This window comes from Mytilus galloprovincialis, chromosome 9 (genome assembly GCF_965363235.1).
Source record: "Mytilus galloprovincialis chromosome 9, xbMytGall1.hap1.1, whole genome shotgun sequence".
Taxonomy (NCBI): domain Eukaryota; kingdom Metazoa; phylum Mollusca; class Bivalvia; order Mytilida; family Mytilidae; genus Mytilus; species Mytilus galloprovincialis.
The window spans coordinates 27637620-27653645 of NC_134846.1; the positions used below are offsets into that span (position 1 = coordinate 27637620).

The 16026-nt window shown below is 32.1% G+C and overlaps 1 protein-coding gene across 2 annotated transcripts in view; it reads right to left on the reverse strand.

Annotated features, from left to right (window-relative positions):
• LOC143044723 (GPI inositol-deacylase-like) overlaps nucleotides 1–16026 on the reverse strand; it is a 166030-nt gene that overhangs the window by 49773 nt on the left and 100231 nt on the right. For both annotated transcript variants that reach the window (XM_076216825.1, XM_076216824.1), the window contains 4 exons: nucleotides 14788–14851; nucleotides 11671–11745; nucleotides 9515–9743; nucleotides 1256–1325 (listed from right to left, as the gene is read on the reverse strand). In XM_076216825.1, coding sequence (XP_076072940.1) covers nucleotides 1256–1325; nucleotides 9515–9743; nucleotides 11671–11745; nucleotides 14788–14851 — 438 coding nt within the window. The remainder of the gene's footprint in view (nucleotides 1–1255; nucleotides 1326–9514; nucleotides 9744–11670; nucleotides 11746–14787; nucleotides 14852–16026) is intronic.

Here is a 16026-nt window from a genome sequence, read left to right on the forward strand (position 1 = left end):
ATTTCTTAAATTTTAACCCACATTTTGAAATTGATTTCATTTATCAAGCAGGATTTTTCTCAAAATCATAAAAATTAAAATCGCAAGGTCAGATGAACCATGCCAGGCAGGCATGTACAGCTAACAATTCTTCCGTCTAATAAATATAGTTGACCCATTGCTAATAGTTTAAGAAAAAAAGACCAAAATACAAAAAGTTAACAGAGCAATGAACTGTGAAAATGAGGTCAAGGTCAGATGACACCTGCCAGCTAAATATGTACACCTTACAATCATCCCATACACCAAATATAGTAGACCTATTGCATACAGTATAAGAAAAACAGACCAAAACAAGAAAACTTAAATATAACCACTGAACCATGAAAATGAGGTCAAGGTCAGATGACACCTGTCGGTTGGACATGTCACCTTACAGTCCCTCCATACATCGTAAATATTACATTCGTAAATACTAGACCTAATGCTTATAGTATCTGAGATATGGACATGACCACCAAAAATTAACCTTGTTCACTGATCTGTAAAATGAGGTCAAGGTCAAGTGAAAACTGTCTGACTGGTATGAGGACCTTGCAAGGTACGCACATACCAAATATAGTTATCTTATTACTTATAATAAGAGAGAATTTAACATAAAAAATCTTAACTTTTTTTTCAAGTAGTCACTGAACAATGAAAATGAGGTCAAGGACATTGGACATGTGACTGACAGAAACTTCGTAACATGAGGCATCCATTAACAAAGTATGAAGCATCCAGGTCTTCCACCTTCTAAAATATAAAGCTTTTAAGAAGTTAGCTAACGCCACCTCCGTCGGATCAATATCCCTATGTCAAGCTTTCTGCAGGCTCAACAAAAATTATGAAACAGAATGGAGGGTTAAATACTGTGGATTCATTAATTTTTGAGGATACCAATTATGATTGAAGAAAAATTTTTTTTTGGTGGATATTTGATTTTGAGGATACAAAGCCCCTTGAAAACAAATAAGAACTGTTAAAGTCAATGTTCTGTTTGAATTGTGACTGTTAAAGTTGAGTTCATGAGTCCAAATACAATCTCCCCCCCCCCCCCCCCCCCCCCCCCCCCCCCCCCCCCTCCCCCCAATTATATGCCAATTGAAAAGTTGTACTTTGTTGAACATTTAAATTTGTGGATTACCTTTATCTACAGAATCCATGAAATTTAGAACATGCATCCAACAAATGATGATACATCCACTGTACATAGGAAGTACAATAAAACTATTACCTGCTAAATGAATAAACATCTTCTTGACTCCAAGGAACATGCAATGACATCATATTTCCTTCATGTAAATCTGAAATGTACACACAATACTTCAAATTTGCTTAAAAGCTGGATACATATGAAATTATGAATGGTGGCTTAGTCCAAGAGTGAAACACTTATGTTAATAAATTATTGAAACACTTACATTAATAAATTATTGTATGAATAAGTATACAGCATGAAAAATTGAAATCAGCAATCCATCTTTTTTGGCAAATATCTTCTTTCAAACTTGTTACTTAGTTTCCTGAAGCACTTGCTGCTCACAAGGAAGATATTAAACCAAGAGTCCCAAATGGTGAAGTTGAAATCATCGCTTCGTAAATTTTACAGACGCCATCACGAGTTGGTTGACCATTATGGAATAACCGTTTCACAAATGATATTGGAAATGTTCCTTACGTTGTAACTACAATCCCCTTCCCTTTCATGAATGTGACCTACCGAATTAGACTTTTTACCAGATTTGTTATCACATAAGCAACATGATGGGTGCCACATGTGTAGCAGGATCTGCTTACCCTTCCGGAGCACCTGACATCACCCCTAGTTTTTGGTGGGGTTCATGTTGCTTATTCTTTAGTTTTCTATGTTGTGTCATGTGCACTATTGTTTGTCCGTTTGTCTTTTTCATTTTTAGCCATGGCATTGTCAGTTTATTTTCAATTTATGAGTTTAACTGTCCCTTTGGTATCTTTCGTCCCTTTATTAAATTGATATAGTCATAATCATAAACTAACTGTTTACCAAACTTTGAATTTTTCGAAAAACTAAGGAATAGATTAGCGAGGGGGGGCAAGGGGGGTCCCAATAACAGCAAAACAGCAAATTGATTTGGCTCATAACAGATAACAAGGAATTAAAATGGACAAAAACAGATAACAGTAAAGTAAATATTAGAATAATTCGGTCTTTGACAAATCAGTATTTCTTATTACGGATATAATCCTTTGTAATGCATTCCATTTTTTATGACTATGTTTTTAGTATTAATTTATGTATCTAGAATGTGTTTAAATTACTACTCAATATATTATAATATTTTTTATACGCTCGTTTACGGAACGTATTATGGTATACTGTTGTCCGTCTGTTGTCAACATGTCGGACATTAACTCAAAAACTCTTTAACCATTTGCATTAAACTTTGGGAAATTGTTTATATCTATTGACGTGAGCTCCCTTTTTGGTTTTTTTTTTTTCATAAATTTTAGATTTTAAGTTTCTGGGTAATGGGTTTTTATTTAATAAAATTGGTGTTTTTTTTTCAGTTTTCTGATAATATCTCAAAAATGCTTTCACAAAGCAAGGAATTTTGGTGAATTGTTTATATCTATTAACATGAGGTAACTTTCAATTTTTATAAATTTTAGATTTTACGTTTCCGAGTTAACAGGTTTTATTCATTAAAAAGGGGTGATTTTCCAGTTTTCAGACATTAACACAAAAATGTTTTCAGCAGTTCTCATGAAACGTTGGTGTATTGTTTATATATATTGACTGAAGCTCCCTTTGTTGCTAATCAAAAAAGTGACCTAAAAGAGTTTGAATATTCTGACTTTTTCTAAATGACCATTTAATGAGGTGTGTGAATTTTTCTTAATAAAACTATGAGGCAAAGTGGTAATAGGGTAGAAAAATCAAAAGCACCAATTATAAGCATGCAATTTATCAGGTACTTCGAACGAATTTTGAAACTCTAAAAGCAATTTATTCCACTATTTTCAAAGGCCATATTTGAACAATTTTTTATCAGCTGAGGTTTTTGATTGTACCAAGTGTACTAGTAAGTAGAATACATAGTTTAGTAGGGAAACAATGGCTTGAAACGAAATAAATCTTTGTTTGTAATGAGTTATGTGCAGCTACTCAAGTACAGGTTTGGAACTTTCATTGTACAATGCATTTGGTTCTGCTTTGAAAAGAATTACAGAGCTGAGTCTATGTACCATATTATATAAAAGGTTAAGTGGTTGTTAGGACCTAGTCCTTAATTGAGATCCTTGTCAGATATTCCTGGCCATACATTTTCCTTTTTGTCATATTAAGAATTGTTTTAATTTAATATGTTCGTACGGAAAACAAGGAACATTATTCTCATACAAAAAATTAAGGGCTATATATTCCAAAAAAAAATGTATGGGGGGGTTGGAAGGCAGTTTTTGTCAGCACCTGCCACCCAGACAATTGTAATTTAGAATTATAGTGCATTATAGTGTGAAAAGTTGCTCTGATACCCATCACCCATGTATTATTTATACAATGTGCCTTCCAACCCCCCCCCCCCCCCCCATACATTTTTTTCTGGAATAGCCCTAAGATAATTCTAAATACACATTCATAAAAAAAAATGGAATTTATTACAAAGGATAATCATAAGATATACTTGAATTGTCCTGGACCTCACTTCTGTGATGGGTATATGTTAATGGAATCCTTCTCTGAATACGGGACAAACATATTAGTAGTGGTGGACCCCAATGGCCAAAGTTCTTCAATTTATACCGAATATTGACTGTAAAAAAAAAATGCTAACATTCCAATTTTCAATAACAGTTAACAGCAAATACATTATCACAATAACAAATAACAAAATAACTAAAAGCCCAATAACAGCTAACAAAGAATAAGACAATATAACAGCTAACAGCAAATATATTTTCAAAATAACAGATAACAAAGAATTAAATTGCCCCATAACAGCATAACAGTTAAACCCCTTGCCCCCCTCATTAGCTGTATTTGGCAATACCTTTCGGAAATTAGGATTTTCGCTGCCCTACAACTTCATACTTTATTTGTCCTTTTTAACATTTTTGATTTCAGCATCATTTAAATTAGTCTTTTGTCAACAAAACAAGTGTCTGTCATAAAAAATCCTTGTTTTTATAATTAGTTTTTTTAAAGCTTTTTTTTTATAAAAGTTTGGAAAAAAAAGAAACTATCTGTGTAAGAATTCCACTTCTGAGGCATTAGTTTAGGTACAAGTTTAAACCAGCAAGAAGTTAGCACCGTAAACAGATGGTTGTCATATCATAAATATATTGAGAGAAAGCAGAAATAAGCACCATTTATGTCTGGTATTACACGAGTGCAAAATAATATGATTGGTTGAATAATGCACACATTCACTTTTACAAGTAACAGTAACTTTCCACCTGCAGTAAATGTGGTACAATACATTGTGGCACACTGGAATTACTTGCCAAAAAACAATAGACCTAAATAGAACAGGCTATGTCTAACAAATCTAGGTCAGGCAACTAGAAATTTATTTCATTATCAATTTCTAGTCCAAATATACAATAAAAAACTTTTTGGGGATCAACTAAATAAAAACTAGGTCATTTAGAATGTATGACATAGCAAAATTTTACTGTATAAATGAGAAAATTGAATTGTTGGTCATATTGTGACAAGATAGTCAAAACATTGTAAAAGACCTATATCTCCTAGCCCCACCGGACGCAATTACGACTGGACACAATTACGAACGATCTCAAATGTTTGCCCTCTGAACTCATATATTTGTTTATGATTATCAATAAATGTTTCTATAAATAAAAACCCTATTAAAATTCCCTTGTTTTCATGATAACACTTGGTGAATGTTGATGATGATGACAAAATAGTTCTAAAATTATTGTAAGAACGACAATCTCCCCTAATTTATATAAAAAAACACATAAAGGTAAGTGCATATTGCCTTCTTTTGTTAATATATAGAAAAAAATATCTCCTGATTCTGTTCATATGTGTGATGCCTTTTATCTGCCAAAACACATCTACAATTGACTTTTTTAGACTCTTGTGACCCTATTTATGGTGAAAGGAAAATATGTTAACTTTATTGAAAAGACCAGAGAACTCTGAAAGAAATGTTGACCTATAAAAAAAAATTCATAGATGAATGAAAGGATTATTGATTATATACGCATATTCAGTTACTGTCACTACCATCCTATGAAAAGTAGTTCACAAAGATTGACTGAGTCACTGTACTGTGTGTATTGCAAGAACATCAAGTAACATAATGGTAAATGAACATAGTAAGATGTCAACTCTTTTGATCACCCTACTTTTTCTAACTCCAAGCAAAATTATTTTTCAGTATAAACATGATAAAGTAATTTATAGGTATGAATGAAAAAGGATTTTTTTATTAAAAAAAAACAATGACATCTGGTGGTCATATATAATAGCTGTGTATTAGCATTGTAACCACTTCCCATATTTGCAATTAAGACAATAGAAGAAAATGATTCAACGCAAAAACAAAACTTACTTGTAAATCTATGAAATTCTATTTACGTTACGAGTTTTGCTCATTGTTGGAGATTGTACAGTAGTACCTGTAACTGCTTATACCCATTTCTTATGCACTTTATTTTGATAAATTCACTAAATATCATGTATATACCACATCTCCTTATTTCTATATGCATTACAATTGTAATTCAAATGTATATATCAAAGCAAAATGAATTGCACCACTTTCATTTATGCATCCTTTGGCAAAATACAAGTTCTAAAATTACACAATAAAAATTTATTTATATAAAAATAAAATTTAGTATACAACTCTTAACAGGTACAAAAAAATGCAGGGCTGTGTCATGATTTGCGAAATCTGTGCTGAAAACATAGGCATAGTGTTTGCATAATTCCATCTGTGAAGCTCAACATTAGCTCATCAGTCGGTAGTGGACAGTCATAAACATGATAAATCCTTTCTGCAGGATGAATGACTTTTCAGGAAAACCAATTTCACAAATCAAAACTTTCCTCCAGATTTCTCTTACAATATTCATCCAGTTTAGTTCTTTTGGTTTAACAGGACACTGTCCTGATTTTTATTTTTGCAAACCATTCAGTCTCTTGCTTGGTGCATGAAAATAGGCTGGGAATGGCAGTAGACATGTCTCTTTAAGCTGGGTTTGTGCCTTGAAAAAAGTTTTATAACATTAGCTTTTATTAAACTTGTGAAAGACTTATGCAACACACATACCTAAATAACTACAATATAGAAGAGAACATCAATTTCATGACATTGTTTTGTTTCTGTTTAACTTGTCATTGATATTTTTTCAAGAAAGCCTATGAGGCATAGGCTTGTGCATTCCTGTCATTACATCATAAATTAACATAATTACTGCTAAAGTAATCACAGTATTTAATATTGTAGCATTCACCAAAAATCTCAAACAGATCACATTGGATTGTAATCCCAAAAATTATGACGTCTTGAATTAACCTCCCTTTTCTGAAAATTCTAAAACGATAATTGCGGTTGCAAACAGACTTTGGTTTAATTGCATGGCGATTATATAAATAACAGTATATATTTCTTAAAGAAAATAAAGTTTTACCATGAATAGTTTCCTGCACGTAGTCGTTTTCAATAAAATGTGCCTTGCAAACAACAGCTGATTGAGATGGACTCCAAAATTTCATTGTGACAATCTACGTATGAGCCATGGCGTTGATCCAATTTTTCCTTGGAAATGCATGTCCTCCTCTTAAATGACACTCAAGTACACAACAACAATGACTAGGCATCGTTAATGTTTTAATTGAAAATGTGGTAGTTTTGCAGTGCAGAAACGGAAGTTAAGGACGGAACCGGCCAGTCTCATTAATTATAGACAAGAAGAATTTAGTGACGAAGCGACAATAAGAAACAAGGGACACGCGAATCGCTATTCTCTCACGAGGATATTCTCATAAGGTATGATAGTGTTAGCCACACCTATTAATGATGTTCCTATCGAGAACGACGAATTTCACTGTTAGAAAGGTAATGATATTGCATGGTTTTGATTCAATAAATTCTATAAAAGTAAGTTGGAAAATCTTTACAAAAGTTTTGATTTCCAATTTTTAGCGTGTGCATAAAACATATTCTTTATATTCAATAAAAAACTAGACATTCCCTTTCTTCTTAATAAAAAAATATTTTTGTACCTATCAATGTAATATAAAAAATGTTTTATAACCGGCCACCCCTTAAATAAAAATAATGCATATTTTTTTCAATATCTGTTAGGAATAAGTTGTTTCAATGATATTTATTTATTTATGTATTGTCGCTAAATAGCTTTCTGGACTCTTCTTGTCGCCAAATTAATTTTATTGTCGCTTCTTATCACTTTTTGACGCTTCTTGTCTCTAATTAGCGAGACCCAGATTGGCTACAACGGCGCCACCTATTCAGGAACGATAATTTTAACTTTATATAACTGAGACGGAAATAACTATAACGTCATACGGCTTCACATACAGAAATATGCTTTAAATTGTATAATATGCAATATAATTCATGTTCAGTCGACTTTTAATTGTAATATCAACGACTGAAATAATTTAAAAATATCTTTAGATGGCAGTTAACACTCAAAATTGACCCGACCTCTTTCCACACGCAATTCAAATAATTATAGTTTGTAATCAGATTGACTGCTTATAATGCAAAATACACATTAATAAAAAGTTTTTAAAACGAACAACACAACTGATCGTTTCTTTATATCCCAACGTAAATGAAAGAAACAAAAACCATTTCATACCACAAAAGAAGGAGGAGAAAATTAAACATTTCTGGATCTGTTTCTGGCCAAATGACCCCCCACATAGATATGTTGGATGTCGCGTAAGGAAAAATGAACAGGATGACTTGAAAGTCAGGCCTAAAAGCACTAGCTGCCTTTAAAAATGTATGTTTTATCAATCTAGACTGTTGTCATTGATTTCTTCTGCAAGATATATTAATATAGTGCTGTTCGGAATTGCGTCCATATGTGGCTAACTTGACCCATACAACAAGGTCACGCAAATCCTATGTGACATAGCTGATAACTTTTTCTCTAATATGTGACATAGCTGATAACCTTTTCTCTGATATGACATAGCTGATAACTTTTTCTCTGATATTTAACATAGCTGATAACTTTTTCTCTAATATGTGACATAGCTGATAACCTTTTCTCTGATATGTGACATAGCTGAGAACCTTTTCTCTGATATGTGGCATAGCTGATATCTTTTTCTCTGATATTTGACATAGCTGATAACCTTTTCTCTGATATGTGACATAGCTGATAACTTTTTCTCTGATATTTGACATAGCTGATAACTTTTTCTCTAATATGTGACATAGATGATAAATTTTTCTCTAATATGTGACATAGCTGATAACTTTTTCTCTGATATGTGACATAGCTGATAACTTTTTTCTCTGATATGACATAGCTGATAACTTTTTCTCTGATATGTGATATAGCTGATAACTTTTTCTCTGATATGTGACATAGCTGATAACTTTTTCTCTGATATGTGATATAGCTGATAACTTTTTTCTCTGATATGTGACATAGCTGATAACTTTTTCTCTGATATGTGATATAGCTGATAACTTTTTCTCTGATATTTGGATAGCTGACAACTTTTACTCTGATATGTGACACAGCTGATAACTTTTTCTCTGATATGTGACACAGCTGACAACTTTTACTCTGATATGTGACACAGCTGATAACTTTTTCTCTAATATGTGACATAGCTGATTACTTTTTCTCTGATATGTAACATAGCTGATAACTTTTTCTGTAATATGTGAAATACATATGTAGCTGATAACCTTTTCTCTGATATTTGACATAGTTGATAACTTTTTCTCATACATTGTGACATAGCTGATAACTTTTACTCTGATATTTGACATAGATGATAACTTTTTCTCATACATTGTGACATAGCTGATAACTTTTTCTCTGATATGTGACATAGCTGATAACTTTTTCTCATACATTGTGACATAGCTGATGACTTTTTCTAATACATTGTGACATAGTTGATAATTTTTCCTCAGACATTGTCATAGTTGATAATTTCCTCAGACATTGTGACATAGCTGATAACTTCTTCTCAGACATTTTGACATAGTTGATAATTTCTTCTCAGACATTTTGACATAGCTGATAATGCCTACTAATGTCTCAAAGCTATGATACAAGAATTATAGAGCAACTGAGTAGGGTTATATAGGAGAAAGGAAGGACAACTATAAATTGTATCAGTATGTCAATTCTTGAGGCATCAGTTTAGCAGTACACTTTTACCTTTTTTAGAAGTGAAGTGTTTAGGTACAAGTTAAGCAGTAAAGTTTTATCTTTATTAGAAGTGCAGTGTTTAGGTACAAGTTTAGCAGTAACATTTTACCTTTTTTAGAAGTGCAGTGTTTAGGTACAAGTTGAGCAGTATAAGCTCTCAGTACACTATCCAGACCTTTAAGTTGTAAATTGTAAAAAAGGGAATCATTATATAATGTGAGCACACTGACTCCCTTAGTGACACTCTCTGGATAGGTCATTACTATGTCTGGAACTGAAGGCAGTTTATAAGACAGATGTCTGTAATCTTTGTTATAGGAGTCACCCATCACTTCAACCTGTAAATAATTCATTTATTTTACTCATCGTGTTAATATATGCATTGCAAATCCAAAGAAAGAAAATAAAAAAAGAAGAAAGAAGAGATCTTGCATATATCTTAGTGAAAACAAAGTATTATGCAAAAAGATATTTGTACAGAAATATTCCGTCACAATTAGGTAATTATATCTTAGATTTTTAGCATGTTTATTTGTAATATCTGTCCCACAGTCCAATCTCTCATGTGCACAGAGGTTAAGTAAATAATTTAATCGAATATTTTTTTAATTTTAAACTGAATTAAAGAACCTTAGTGAGCATGCTCACATACCCCACGTCCCCACATTGTCATTGGAGAATTTAAATAAGTGTAAGAAAAAAAAATTGTATAAGAAAAAATATTGAATAATAATTTCCTGTCAATATGCACATCAACATAGTATGTCCTTATTATCTACAAAATTTCATGAAATTCTGTTGTGTGGTTTCAGAGGAGTTGAGATGACAAACTGTTGCAGAAGTACATTGAAGCAAATAAGTTCAAAGGGGTGTAACTCCTAGAAAAAAAAATTGAATCGTAATTTCCTGTCGATATGCATATCTACATAGTATGTCCTTATTATCTACAAATGTTCATGAAATTCTGTTGTGTGGTTTCAGAGGAGTTGAGATGACAAACTGTTGAAGTAGTACCTTAAAGCAAATAAGTTCAAAGAGATGTAACTCCTAGAAAAAAAATTGAATCGTAATTTCCTGTCGATATGCACATCTACATAGTATGTCCTTATTATCTTAAAAGGTTTCATGAAATTCTGTTGTGTAGTTTCAGAGAAGTTGCGATGACAAACTGTTGCAGTAGTACAATAAAGTAAATAAGTTCAAAGGGGGGTAACTCCTAGAAAAAAATTGAATCGTAATTTCCTGTCGATATGCACATCTACATAGTATGTCCTTATTATCTAAAAAGGTTTCGTGAAATTCTGTTGTGTAGTTTCAGAGGAGTTGCGATGACAAACTGTTGCAGTAGTACATTAAGCAAATAAGTTCAAAGGGGCGTAACTCTTATAAAAAAAATTGAATCGCAATTTCCTGTCGATATGCACAACTACATAGTATGTCCTTTTCATCTGAAAAGGTTTCGTGAAATTCTGTTGTGTGGTTTGAGAGGAGTTGCGATGACAAGAAACAGGACTGACGGACGGACGGACGGACTGACGGACGGACAGACGGACTGACGGACGGACGGACGGGTCAAAAACATTATACCCTCCGCAACTTCGTTGCGTGGGGTATAATAAAGGTATAAATGTAAAACAAACTTCCTGTTATGTTGAGACTTTTTTGTAGTTACATGGATTGATGTTAATAGGCTTTGTATTGTTTATTCATCATGACACAACACAAATAGAGAGGCATAAATTTGGACAATGTCTAATGCACAAATTGCTCATGAAAAAACACTTCTTTGTGAATAAAAAAAAATGAAATAAATTTACTCAAAAATTAAATAATTCTGTGGAAAAAAGATTTTTCAAAGACAAATTTAGGAAGTACAAAACACTACATTTATACATCCTAACACAAACATTTCCGACTTAGTACGGTTTCAGAGAAGTTCCAGCTTCATGAAACCTATCTCTTTCTTTAGTAGTATAGATTGTTAATTAAGTTTCATGACTACCATAAATATTGTCAAATCAAACTGATGATCAAGAGATATGACGACAAATAATCCTTCTAAGTATGAAAGTTATAAATCAAAAGGTCTCTCAGTACTGATGTGTTTTAGCTGGACAGAGGACTGATACCATTATTAAACTCCTACAGTGTGATACCAGGGGATACAAAATCTGGAGGGAGTATGAAATTTTTTTTACTTTATTTGTAAATAGTGAAAATCAAAGGGCTAAATAAGGAAAATTGTTTTATTTGTCCAGTTCTAACCTGAGTTGGAGCAGCTGTTATAATCAAAACCACGTGTGTCATCTCTGGATAATCTTTGTAGTCTATATGAATAATCTAAAATAGAAAATAATTAAATGAGCAATATAACTAGCCTGAAATTCTAGATGACTTAAACTGGTCCTTATTTATGGGACAGTACTTGAAATATTGTCGCTATCACATTTCCATAGTCAGAGTACCATAAAACTCGAGTTTGTATATATCTTTAAAATTCATATCATAATGAACAGATGTACTAGTTATCAAGTTTAAGTGACCACAACTTCATATCTAACTACCTTTGACAAAAACTTATTAATGATCAGTGACCCATACTTTCTGGATAAAAACCCTTATTTGACATATATTTTAGAAAATTAATAATGAAAAGGTGAAATAAGATTCCAAATTAATGTGACAAACAACTTCATATTAATTAACCTTAAGGGGGCTCACGGGTAAAAAAAATTTTTTTTTTCAAATATAGGATTTCGCTATTTTTTTCTATAAATAAACTTGATCCTATAATTAATAGAAAAATAAAATAAAAATATGAGGTCACCGTTCATTTAAGCTCACAATCTGTCTGTCACCAATGAGTTAAAAAAAGATTTCAATTTTGATGCAAAAAATTGACAATTCTTCACCAAAGGGAGATAATTTGGAGCTTTTTCAATGATATAAACATTTTAAAAGTTATCTGGGGCCAAAATGAATTGATTTTTTTGGTTGATATTTGTACCATATCTTAAAGTAGCAACTATTAGTGTAATAAATAAAATTTGTAATGGAAAAAAAAATGTTTTAATTTTTGCTGAATTTTTTGAAGGGACGAAAGATACCAGAGGGACAGTCAAACTTATAAATCAAAAATAAACTGACAACCCACGAGTCTCCTTAAAAGAAAACTTTGCAATTTATAAATTACAATAACATAAAAATTGATTTCCTTTATCATGTTTATAGGAATTAATCAGTCTATTGTGACATATTTTTTGTCTGTGGCAATTTCAGGTAAATCAATAAATAATATTTAAAAATTTGTTCACTTATCATTTATTACCTTAATCTAAAGCCTGTTGATGTTCATTTTGCAAAGCTAATAACCAACTTCAAATTATCAATTCAGGGGCAGCAACCCAACAACAGGTTGTCTGATTCGTCTTAAAATTTCAGGGCAGATAGATCTTGACCTGATCAACAATTTTACCTCGTGTCAGATTTGCTCTAAATGCTTTGGTTTCAAAGATATAAGCCAAAATATATGATTTACCCCTGTGTTCTATTTTTAGCCATGGTGGCCATCTTGGTTGGATGGCCAGATCATCGGACACATTTTTTAAACTAGATACCCCAAGGATGATTGTAGCCAAGTTTGGTTAAATTTGGCCCAGTAGTTTCAGAGGAGAAGATTTTTGTAAAAGTTTACAGACGACGGACAACGGACACCGGACACCAAGTGATGAGAAAAGCTCACTTGACCTTTCAAGTCAGGATAGCTAAAAAGAAAAAGAAAAAGAATAATAACAAGAATGTGTCCTCAGTACACGAATGCCCCACTCGCACTATCATTTTCTATGTTCAGTGGACCGTGAAATTCGGGTAAAATCTCTAATTTGGCATTAAAATTAAAAAGATCATATCATAGGGAACATGTGTACCAAGTTTGAAGTCAATTGGACTTCAACTTCATCAAAAACTACCTTGACCAAAAACTTTAACCTGAAGCGGGACAGACGGACGAACAGACAGACAGACAGACGAACGGACGCACAGACCAGAAAACATAATGCCCCTCTACTATCGTAGGTGGGGCATAAAAATAATAATTAGAACTGAGTAAAAAAAATAATAATAAGAACTGAGCAAAAATAATAAGTCTCCAAACTTTATTTGAACAACTTAATTAAAAGATTGACTGTCTCAAAATTCATTCTTTTGATCTTATGCATTTAAGCCTAAAAAATTAATTGTTCTAGGAGTGAATAACATCTCTGATGGATTCGCCTCCCATGTTTTGTACTGGTTGAATTAAATATCAGCCATTTTGAAACTTTTTGATAAACTTGAAATTCATATTTGGCTTAAATTGATCCTTCCCAAATTACTATATTTTTATGTAGGAAAATGAAATTATTCTATATCAGAGTTTTATGCATTTTAAGTAGATGTATACTTAGAATTTATCATTATTTATTAAATTCCTGGGTACAGGTGAACCACAAAGATAAATGGTCAACAATTGAAAACATTTTCTATAGGCTTGCATGCAGACAGTAGAACTAATTAACAAGAGTGCACACACTGAAATGTCTAGCCTGCACTCTCTAATTAGTATTTATTTTCCTTTAGATGTGCTAGTAGAATTTCTGTTTTTAACATACACAAGTTGAAGTTTCTAAATTGCTTTGTTGTTGTTGTGAAAATTACTTAATTGAACACTTTTGAAGTGTTTTAGAATAGTTTACAAGCATTTTAAAATTTTATTTGGTGATCAAAAATGGGTTTTTCAATGAAAATACAGCAAACAACCACATGTACACCTGATAGGAAATTATAGGATTTTCATAAAGACCTTTCTGAACAAAAACAAGATGGGTATTTTTTTACCTGAAATTTAATGGCGAGCAGGCGGTTGTAGACATTGTACAGTGCAAACTATACAATCCTGATTACAGTACCAAATATAGTTATCCTTTTACTCATGTGAAAAATTCACAAGAAACTTCAAAGAACATAGGACATATGGCTGATGTAAAATTTGAACCATAAGGTATCGTACAAGATATGACAATTTAATGTTTTAACTTTCAGGATAAAATTTCATGGCAATGGAAAAGATCTCACAATGAAATATTTTCCTGTGAAAAAAAAAAATCTTACAATTTCATCTGTAACATTTTTCCAACCGTATATTTCATTTGGATAGAATTTTGCTATGTAAACATAAGCACTGTTAATTGCTTATTTCTGACGTATTGTAATTGGACATACCTAATTGTATGTTATAAATCCAATATGAGAACATGAATTTGACACCTCATGCCAATTTAATGTTACAAATGTGTCATGTATTCATTAGTATCTTAAAATTATTATAGAGAATCTCCCACTTACTTTTCTGTAAGAATCAAATGTAGGAATAATTTTTCCTTTCTGTGATAAACTCTTACACGTCTTACTGTAAAGAATAAGTAATACATTACAAGAAAATCCAGAAGGTTTTAAGTAAAAGCAAGGGTCCTTTAATGCAGAATTTCTAATTTAGAGGCACAATTAATGTCATGCTTTGATCAATTGTACCAGCCTTATCTTTAAAAGTCAACTGAATCCAAATCACATGGTGTAAATTCTATCTGTTATTTATTTCATATACTAATTTAGGGCTATTCCAACCCCCCATACATTTTTTTCTGGAATAGCCCTTACCAAAAATCAACTCAAGATCAGCAGGTTTTGCCTTAAAAAAAAGTACATTTTGGAACCCTTTATAGCTTACTGCTCACATCAGTGTGAGTCAAGGCTCCCTATAGAAAGCCTTTCTTTGATCTATACTTGTTAACTATTTATACATTGTGAAAAGTAAAAATACAAAAAAACTGATATTCGAGGAAAATTCAAACTAGAGGCTCTAAAGAGCCTGTGTCACTCACCTTGGTCTATGTGAATATTAAGCAAAGGAAGCAGAAAGATTCATGACAAAATTGTGTTTTGGTGATGGTGAGTTAATAAAAATTTACAAATTTTATGAAAATTGTTAAAAATTGACTATAAAGGACAATAACTCCTTAGGGTGTCAATTGACCATTTCGGTCATGTTGACTTATTTGTAAATCTTACTTTGCTGAACATTATTGCTGTTTACAGTTTATCTGTATCTATAATAATATTCAAGATAATAAGGCCAACTAAAATTAATAAGTAGATTTTCATCCAGATTTTTGAAAAAAATGGGGTGGGTGGGAGGATTTTATTTTTTAAATTTTATTTCTTGTGACGAGTTCTTTATACCGCGGAGGGTATAAGCAAGTGTAAACTAAGCTTATATCATGTATATACATGCTTAAGAAATGGTACATAACTTTTCAAACTCTTGAATGAATATCTCTGATTTGCAACTACTGTTATACATACATGTAATTGAAACTTTAGAATTCTATCAGGCCCGTAGCCAGGAATTTCCAAAGGGGGGTTCGTTGGCCCCAAAAACTCGACTTTAACAGTCACAATTCGAACAGAACGTTGACTTTAACAGTCATTATTTGTTTTCAAGGGGGGGTTCGTCCGAACCCCCCCTGGCTACGGGTATGTCTATTTATAGTTAACTTAAAAAACGTAGAGAAATGCTCTCTTCAG